The following is a 10,272-nucleotide window of genomic DNA, read 5'->3' on the forward strand; positions in this document are numbered from 1 at the left end:
ATCCATCTGTCTATCTTATCTATCTGCATTTATTTTTTTTTAAATTGCATATATGATCACAATTGATTGAATTCTTCCAAAGGTCACATATACTCTAGACAATTCCTTTTAAATTTAGTAATTGTAATAATGATATTCAATTCTTGTATAGCGCATGTACCATGTAATGTTTCTACGTGCTCCCAGAGGGACTTGGATATTATTACCCTGGCTTAGGCCCAGCAAGTTTTTTTTTTACAGTGCGTGAGCAGTTTAAGGAAAGGATTCCTGCCAGGTACCCATTTACCTCACCTGGGTTGAGTGCGGCACAAGAGTAGTTCTTCCAAAATCCTTGCGTATGTAAAGATTTGAGATTTAACATTCTTTTCCTTTACTTTTATGCATCCACTCGATGTCCAGCGATTCGCTACCAAGCAGTCAACACTCTGAAAACAGTAACGCATCAGAGACAAGCACTGACACGGCTCCCCTTTCTACCGGTAGTGGTCCCATATCCACCGGGAGTGGCTCGATCCGGATCAAACAGGAAACGGATACAAATGGCCTGGACCTGGTACCGCTCGGGGGCTCTGCCTTGACGCACGAGAACAGCATTAGTAGTTTGGCGCCCTCAGTAGCGAGTACGGAGGAAGTTGGCCCATCGCCGAGGAAGAAACCGAGGAAACAGCAGCATATGTAAGTAGTGCAGGATTAGGATTCTAAGATTAGCAAAAAGTTTTTGAATAGAATTGTTTAATTTACACATCAATATCTTTACATTCAAAGGGGAAGTTCACACCAACAAAAAGTTTATTTTGAAAATAGCAGAAAAAATGATAGAAAATATTGCCAAAGTTTGAGAAATCCATCAAAGAATAAAAAAGTAATTAGAATTTTAATTATTTGATTTGTGATGTCATATGCGAGCAGCTTTCCTACATTTTTACATATCATTGTGTAAAAAAATCAATGAAATGTCATTTTCTCAGAAAATTTAAAATGGTTTTTACTGTACCATCAGTATATCATTAGACAAACCATTCCACATGCGATCCTAAAAAGAAAACAAATGTAAGTCATCACAAACCATTAAAAAATTTAAATGTATGCATTTCTTAATCTTTAATGGATTTCCTTTAAACCTACACCAATATTGTTTATTAATTTTCCTGATATTTTCTTCCTGGTAAGCTTCCCTTTTAATCCAAAACCAACTGAGGTTGGTGAGACGGGGTCATTTACCAGTTATGTTAGTGAATATAATATCATGATGATGAGGATGACAACAACTATGACGATGGTGATATCTTTCTTTTTCAGTATTGCCACGGACCATCCCATGATGCTGGATGACCAGTCAACGGACGATGAGAAAGAGACAAAACAGAAAGTGCCTTTCAAGCTTCATAAAAAAGAGAAGAAGGAGAAGAAAAACGCAGCAAAAGGTAAGTTCACCTTCATTCCACTAAGACTGGACTTTCGAACTTCACTTAAGATTTGCATTTTCCTTTAAACGCTTATTTTGCTGAGGTGTTTTCATGCTTGAATGTTTTTAATAGATACAGTGGTGCGAAAAGGGTAGCGAACCCCACCAGAAAATGCACTCCTTCATGCTGAGTGTTGAATGTAGATATCAAATCTAGAATGTCCGCCAAGCCCAGAGAAACAAACTATGTAATGTTCAATCACCTAACTTTACAATATCTAAAAGATGGCAGACTTTGAACACTTTTAAATATGTTCATTTTCCGTTGGGATTCACTAACTTTTAGCACCACTGTATATACATGTAGCATCAGACAAGTACTAAGGCTCATAACCAGCATCTTACGTATGCTGACAGTGATGCCAAGATTACATTTGCTTCGACCATAGTGCTATGGCATCGTCTACGATTTTTGGTGGCACTGTAGGTGATTTCATGTGTTGAGTATCATAGAGGTCCAAAGTCAAAGCCATACAAAGGATTCCATGACATTAGCTCCGGCGACAATTGCTTCGGTCCAAATTCCACACACTATTCAATCAAATGACTAACGTCAACCCTGGATTTAACCCTATGCCACAACCCTAAACATATAATATAAAACCCTATTGCAACCCTAACCTTTCAGCTTGGACAAAATAAAGCCTGGAGTAATTGTCGCATGAGCAACTGTCATGCCACATTATTCAGAGGCCTACAGAGATTGGGCAGATATTGTACGATGTCCCTGCGCTGATGGCAGGAGTATGTACAACATGCCATTCCCTTGTGCTGATCGTATTACGCCTCTACTATGTGATACTGGGCTAAGATCCTATGATTCTGAAAAAACTTGTATTACTCCCTGCTATTCAAACCCATATTCTGAACTCTAGTTATATCAAACCCTTGTTTTAAGTTGTGGTTTATGGAAAGCCCATTGGGGAACAAAGCCCTAACAGTACACATTCAATTTATTAACTCACTTGCCACCCAAACTGTCTGGGAATGATAACTGAAGTATTTTTCTTCCTTATAAAAGCAAAAGGAAAAAAATAGTAACCCTAAGACATATGCAATATAAACAGAATTTTTGGATTTTTGGCTCTCCATAATTTTAGCACAGAGTTAGACGGAGGTCTAAGTTAAACCGAACTTTAGAATACGGTCATAGATTTTACAGTGATGTTGAATCCTCATGATAATCATACTTTCAGAAGGAAAATATCACGATGTGCACCATCTGGTCTAACAAAAAACTTGTTTCAGCTTAGGCAGTTATTTGACTTCTGGAATATCAACTTAAGTATCGTTGATTGTATATTTTATCCTATTGCGACTATCTGTATTTTTACAGCAGCAGCAGCGGCGGCGGCAGCAGCAGCCAATGCAGAAGCAGAGGCTATGAAGGTTGTACAGTTCTTCAAGAGACCATGTCCAAGGTTGGTGGATAGCTACAGACAGTCCTGGAAACCAGCTCATAATCATTTTGAGAGATACTCCGATGTCAAACCCAAGGGTAAGTTTATTTCTCATTAATTCGTTGTTGTTTTTTTATAGAGATAAATATCACACTCATTAGAAATGCAATTATACAGTGTGTCCCCGAAAAAAGGACACCTGTTTTCAGAGATAAAAATCACAACCATTAAATATCCACACTTATGAAATGCTTTTCATAAAAAAGAAACATTTTTTTTTGTTCAGAAGTTAAGATCATTAACATTTAAAGTCACAATTATACAGTGTGTCCAAGAAAAAAAGAATCCAGTTTTCAGAGTAATGTCTCTTTATCTTTAAAAAAATTGTAACTAATGACAGTTTAAATATATGATTCGATTGAAATAATTGAATCCTGCAGTTATACAGGATGTCCCAGAAAAATTAATTGAAACCTGTTTTCAGAGACGAATACCTTGCAATCATAAAGAATCCAATTGTACATTGTGTCCCAGAAAAAAAACTTTTGATATTGCTCTCATTAAGAATCTGCAATTATATAATGTGTCCCAGAAAAAAAAGGAAATCTGTTTTCAGAGATAAATATTGCAATCATTTTGAAAATCCATGTTCATACAGGGTGTCCCAGAAAAAAGGGAAACCTGTTTTCAGAGATTAATATCGCAATCTCATTAAAGATTCACATTTATGCAATGCATCCATCTTCAGATATCATGCTTTCGGAGTGTGGCAGAAGTAAGAACATTACTCTTTTAATTGTCATTTTTTTTATAACTTTATTTGTGCAATGATGTTGAAGTTTACAATTTCTTTCCACCAAGGTAAAGAAATGAACCAAGTGTGGCAGGCAAGATTTATTTACATATTAGGAAAGCATTGTGTTTCTTCTGTGAATTGTACTGTATAACCCTCATTATTTTTTAATATCACGAAAGTAGTAATTAATTAATTAGTAATTAAACAACTACCACGAAAGTAGTAATTAATTGTTTGTCTTTTTTACAGAAGAAAAGAAAGTTGGTATTCATGAAATTGCCAATCAGCGAGGTATTCTAAAGAAGACAGATGGCTGGAAAATACATCACATTGCCTACCAGTTTGATGATTTAGTAAGTTCTGGTCGGAACCTTCTATTTCTCCATCTCTTGTGCTCTCTCTCTCTTTCTATCACTCTCTCACTCCAATAGCCTTACAGTCTCTTGCTCAAAGCATAATTCTCAAAATTTGTGTTGCTGTATATCTCTATTCCTTTTTACATTTTCTTATGCAGTCATGCAGTTCTATACTTTGTTGGTGAAATTATCATGGAATTCAATACTTGTTGTTTATCAACCAAAAGAGACTAAAATAAAAAATAAAAAAATAAACAAATTTTCCTGACGAATCACAAAAATTATAAAGTAAAGAAATAAGCAAATTTCGATTGGATTTTTACACAGAGTGACTAGTAAGTGACTTTTCGGGACCATCTTTATTTTATGTTTGGTGTTATAATCGTGTAAACATTGACCTAACACCAAAAAGTCAACAATGAACTTGAAATCACTCGGTGCAATGTATGTGTACTATGCATGTGCTGCACGACTGGCTGATGATTCATCGACAGCTGTGTGCAAATTACATCGACGACCTTCGTATTGAAAGATGGCTGTGTGTACAAAACAGTCCAACAGCCCCGGGTATCTTGCACCTTCAACAAATCATATGTATCCCACAGAATAACTAGTTATATGAATTTTATCATTCTATTGTCAGAATACGATGGAGAAGGATTGTTACGATGAAATGAAGTCCATGAAAGATGGGTTATTGGGGCTAAACAGCAAACTGAAAGAATCAGAAACGCATAAACTCTCCGAACTAGTACAGGTGAGTGTTCATATTGTTTTGTTAGTTTTATTTCATTTGATTCATTCAAGTCTTTGCCCTTACAAGCGTTAAAAAGAGAACTTGAAGAAGTCTTTCTGGGAAGAGTTCTGTCTTAGCTTTTGACTTGTTGACTTGCTGGTTGTCGATCAACGAGATCTGATGACAACATGGTGAGCAAGGGACTTTGGGATGGTGGTCTGCTTTACAACTGAACTATTATTTTCCTTGTTTATATTTATAGGGATCGATACAAAGAAGTCAATATGTGATGGAATACTTAGAGGAAGCCAAAGGAACAATACTTAAGATGCTGGACCACAAGACCAAGGTTGCTGGTATAGTTAAGAAACACGCCAACAAGAGGCACGTCAAGAAAAAGCACAGTCCTTGAAATCCGATGTTGCGTAGTTGCCAAGAACTTTCTCACACCACGGAGCATCATTATTATTTATAGATGGGGTCGGAGTCTATTCAGGCCTGGAGAACGTTTCATGAAAGGACTTGATGGACGTTTTATCTGATAATGACCATTGTAACAGTGCTTCTCGTCCAATCAAATCCAGGAAAGTTGTCAGATCAGACAACTTGTTAGATGACAGATGTTGATGGAGTGCTCCACAGATAGCTTGAACAAGGGTCATTGCGGTCAAGTCGAGCATGGAATAGTAGAAACGGATGTAACGTTGGAAGACGTACCGGCTTTGCTGCAATTATTGAATGCCAGCGATCCCCTAAGATTGAACAGCCGTTCCTGATGAAAACCTATGCCTGATGAACTCCTTGAGAGCGTTTCATGAAAGGCTTTGTTGGATGTATTAACAGAAGAAGTTACCATGGTGACAGTAAGCAACCTGTGCTTTTCAGCCAATCAAAGCAAAGGAAACTTGTCAGATCTGATTATGAAACACTGCCCTGGGTCGCATCTATGGAGCCGTTGAATCCTCTGAATGGTGTTGATAAAGAGAGTAAAGTGTCAATAATATGGCCCGTATTCTGAACTCAGGTTGAATTTAAACTCTGATTGAAAGGTTTGCTTTAATTATGGATAGCCAATAATGACGTTAATCCTATATATACACTAAAAGGTTGATTTGTCAGCAAATTTGGCGCTCTCTTTGTTCACATCTCTCTTGAAATAAGATCTAAAGTAGTTTTCTTCACCACATAGGGAAGATCCCAGTAAACACAAGCATTATAGTGTCAAAAGATTTTTTTTACTTTTTTAGCTTTCCATAATATTAGGTCTGACTTAGGCTGGGGTTTTGTTTTAAAATATGGGGTTATGTGTCCATATACTCCCTGACCCAAGGCTAGTCGTTATTTCCACAAATCTTTAGATGCAGCCTGTCTCCATTCGGGTACCTAGAGTCAGGGTAATAATGAAAGTCAGCACCTTGAGTACTTAGCATTTTCCACATGTGCGCTCAATGAATTGCTTCATTATTATTATCATTACCGTATTTATCAGAAGCAAAGTTAAAGGCCACCGCACACCATACGATTGGACTGCAACCTGATTTTCAAAGAATATGTGATAAAATACGATGCAAATATTGAGACGTCAAGCTTTTTAAAGCTTTAAGTCATTGTACAAATCGTGATGTTTAAATTTGTGACTATACTCTCAATGATAACATAGCAATCATATGTATGACTGGCTTAGATTTGAAACCAATTTGGCCTTTTCTCCAAACTTAAGGGCTTTGCAATCATCCAAAATTACAGTTAATTTAACCTGTAATTGGACAGATTCTTTTTCGTTCACATTTTCAGAAAATAGGCGAAATGCAGTTTGCACCAGAGTTATGTTGTGGACCAGTGGTAAGGTGTGCGGAGTCCTTCAGAGTAAAGGTCTGTTTGAAGAACGCTAGGGTATCAAGATTGAGTCACTGAAGGCCTATAGCTTAGAAGATGTTAACATGTATTGCACGTTCTGATCTGAAATAATGCTTCGATGTTTATTTCATATATGGAAAGATGACTTATGCAAAGTCTTCTGTAGACGTAAATACGATTTTTAGAGATCCAGATTTAGAGATGAAATATACAGGTTTATGCTTCTTAATTTCAACCAATTAGTTTGCCCTTATTTTTTACAAAGAGAAAGTTTTCATGTTCTCACGATAGAGCTCTAAGCCACACCTATTCTGGGTGACGTAGTATGGTGCAGCTGGCTTTCCATAGATTTATTTCAATCTATCACACCTAACGGAGATATGATCAACTGTATGTAGTAGGAAAGCATGAATGCTTGTAAAGTCCACCGCAGACCATACGACTGCTCCACGACCCGACCCGCATTTTGCTCTTTTTCTAAAAATGTTAATGAAAAATATATGTTTATATTTAAGGTTCAAATTAGCATAAGGATATTAATATCATAGATTTGGATGACTGCAAGCATTTATTTTGGAGTAAACACCAAATTGGTTTCAAATCATAGCCAATCATACAAATATCATGACATCATTATTACTTGATATCAAATTTAATTTCATTCTAATAGGGATAATGATATAATCACAGATGTTTACATAGGTATTCATTCGTAAATTGATTTAGAACATTACACAGTAAGATATTCCATGTCTCAATTGTGGATAAAAATTTGTGACGGTTTATTTCAAATTCGAGTCGCAGATCGTAAGGTGTGCGGTGGCCTTAAGCAGTCATCCTGTGGACCAAAGGACCTGAAGACTAAAGGTCTTCTCCAAGGGACCTAGTAATGAGGATTGATGGCTTAAGTAACCAAAGGGCACTCGAGCACCAAGTGGGAATCGAACCTAGGTTTCTGGAATTCAAAATCAGCGCTCTTCTGACTAAAGCCATATGTGTGGCTCGATGTCCAATGCACAATAACTTCTCAATTCATTTGGAAATTCCTATTGGCAAATTCCTGAAGGGCAGACTTATAAAGGGGCATGATTTGTATCTTCAATATCTGACATGTTGCATTGAAAGCAATTCTAATGTCCCACAATTGGCTCATGCATTCAAAAAAGCCAGTTCTCCAGCATTTCTGTAGGTTTCACGATAGCCATTTTCCTGGCATAGAGTCAACCTCATGTGACAGTGTAAGAGGGTTGGGGGGGAAGGGGTTAAAAGCTGTGAATGATGAGAAAATTTTATTTATTTCAATTATGAATTTAAAATGAGTTTTTTTCTCTTGATTTCAAATTTTGTGAATATCCTTTTCTATTTCTTGAGCTGTTATCAAATCCAGCAATATGAATGATGATATTGGATGTTCACATCTTTGCAAGTGATTTTCTTTGTTCCTCTTGTTGAATATACTGTGAAACCTGGTTTAGACCAGCGCACACTACAAAATCCCTTGTGATGCAATAATCAAAGAAATTGTAATTAATCATGTGATATGAACATTTCAAACCTATAAAATCTCAACATTCAAACTTAGTGGTATGAATACTAAAATTGAAATTCCAGTCATTTCAAGCATCAGTGCAGAAATTAAAGCTTATTTCAAAATCATAATAAATGCAGGTGTGGACATCATTCCAAGCACAAAGCTCTTGCTGCAAGGCAGACTTCAGATTTTAATATTTTTAGCAGTTTTCAGAACTCCAACTATAATCATTTTACCGCTTTCATATTTACTGAAAAATGAAAGTTGTTCAAAAATCGTGTCCTGTGCGGACCACCTAGTGGGCAGTGGGTTGATATCCAAGTCCTTTTGAGGAGATTAAAGATGTTAAACATTGTGATATCTGATGTCTTCACAATAGCAAACCCTAATCTTGCATTTCTGTTGTAAGAAAGCCCAGGGCAAATATCTGTTCCACGTCAAGTACTGTATCTTAAGAAAGGGAAGAAAAAAGAAAAAGTCACATTGAGAGGATAATATGTAGGCCTATATAAAGGCTTTGATATGAATAAGATATGTATACGAAGGATGTAATAGTGAGTTTATGTTGTAATATATTCTTGTTGTGTAAGGACCAGTACTGGTTCACTATTATTATTAATTTGTATTATACTTGTACATAAAGATGTCACATACCTGTAGGATTCAGTTTAAATCTTTTTGTTGTTGACCTTTTTTTGAACAAAAAACAAAAAAATCACAATATATCAGACAAATTATGATGTCTGAAGAAACGAAACAGTTTTTTTGTTTGTGTTTTTTTTGTGTGTTGTTTTGAGTATGTGGAAGGAATGAGGTGAGGATTTTTTTTTGCAACAGGCATGGAGAGAGACCAGAGAAGTTAGAGAGAGGGGGAGGGAAAGAAAGAAAAGAAAGAGAGAAAGAAAGAAAGAGAGAAAGAAAGAGGGAGAGAGAGAGGAAGAAAGAAAGAAAGAGGGGGAGAGAGATAAAGAGAGAGAGAAAAGAAAGGAACAAAAAGAAAAGAAAGAAGATTGTAGAGAGTACAGGAGTGGGAGCCTTCTCCTTTGGGTTTCTGACTGATATATGCCTGTAATTTTTATTAACATGTTTTTCATATTTTGTCAATAGTTTGTTTCTGTTAGTATCTTGTTGGATGTAATGATCAAAGTGAATTGAATTGGTGAGAAGAACTGAGTGAGAAAGAAGAAATGCAATGAGAGAAAGATTGATGAAACAGTCAAATGCAGATGATCGAGGGTTGAAAGAATGAAGTAATGGAAGACAGAAAGATGAAAAAGAGTCGTGAGGGACAGGACACAGATGGTGAAAAGCAAAGAAAAAATGGATGATAGATTGATTAAATCTTGGTACAGCACTTCGCCCCTGGGGAAAAACACGTTGAATTCATGCGAACAATCAGCGCAGCAGCATCTTGCAAGAAGATCTACACCACGCACTCATTGAGAATATAAGCTGAACTGCCGAGATACTGGAAGTATTATCGGGAAGCTCAAACATTAGTGAAAGCAATGCCATCACACTTCCAACTCCGGCATCATCTGGGGATGGCATTGTTGCTGAGGTGAACAGAGCTACCACCACTAGGCCCAAACTACCAATTCCTCTTTCATTTATTTTACTACTTGGAAGCACCGGCCCATACATGGGCCTCTAGAAACAAAAAATATAATTATTCTGCATTTTGATATTTATCAATATATACTACATGTTTTAAAACATCGTTTGCTCTTTCATGGAACGATCACGTCACAATGACATACAGTCTACTAGTATTTCATCATGCAAATTTTGCCAATTGGAGGTTGTTATAAGAATAAGAAATATAAGAAACACAATTGGGAAACCGCAGTCCTGAACGAGTGTTTGGCCGGGATCCCCCTGACCTCCTCATTGTATTTTTTAGTGTATTTTTTCCGTTGTTCTGTAGTCCAACATGCAGGCTTCGCAATAGCAATTATCACCCACCCCTTCCCCGCCCGGTCAAAAAAATATTAAACATGTTGAATAACGAATGTTATAATTAGCCTACTTTCGGTCATATAAAACTGATAATGAATGTACCGGTATTTTTTGTGCAATATGGATAGAATAATTTCCGTTCGATAAAACTGAAAGATGAAATGTTCCATTC

At 36.5% G+C, this 10,272-nt stretch overlaps 1 protein-coding gene across 2 annotated transcripts in view; it reads left to right on the plus strand.

Moving 5' to 3' along the window:
• Positions 1–7,449, plus strand: part of LOC121430319 (histone deacetylase complex subunit SAP130-A-like) — a 28,742-nt gene extending 21,293 nt beyond the window's left edge. For both annotated transcript variants that reach the window (XM_041627597.1, XM_041627598.1), the window contains exons 13-18: positions 400–675; positions 1,300–1,424; positions 2,802–2,963; positions 3,911–4,014; positions 4,661–4,774; positions 5,016–7,449. In XM_041627597.1, the coding sequence (XP_041483531.1) occupies positions 400–675; positions 1,300–1,424; positions 2,802–2,963; positions 3,911–4,014; positions 4,661–4,774; positions 5,016–5,165 (931 nt within the window). In that variant the 3' untranslated portion in view covers positions 5,166–7,449. The remainder of the gene's footprint in view (positions 1–399; positions 676–1,299; positions 1,425–2,801; positions 2,964–3,910; positions 4,015–4,660; positions 4,775–5,015) is intronic.
• The last annotated feature ends 2,823 nt before the right edge of the window (positions 7,450–10,272 follow it).

The sequence above is a fragment of the Lytechinus variegatus genome, chromosome 16 (assembly GCF_018143015.1).
Source record: "Lytechinus variegatus isolate NC3 chromosome 16, Lvar_3.0, whole genome shotgun sequence".
In the NCBI taxonomy this organism is placed as follows: Eukaryota; Metazoa; Echinodermata; class Echinoidea; order Temnopleuroida; family Toxopneustidae; genus Lytechinus; species Lytechinus variegatus.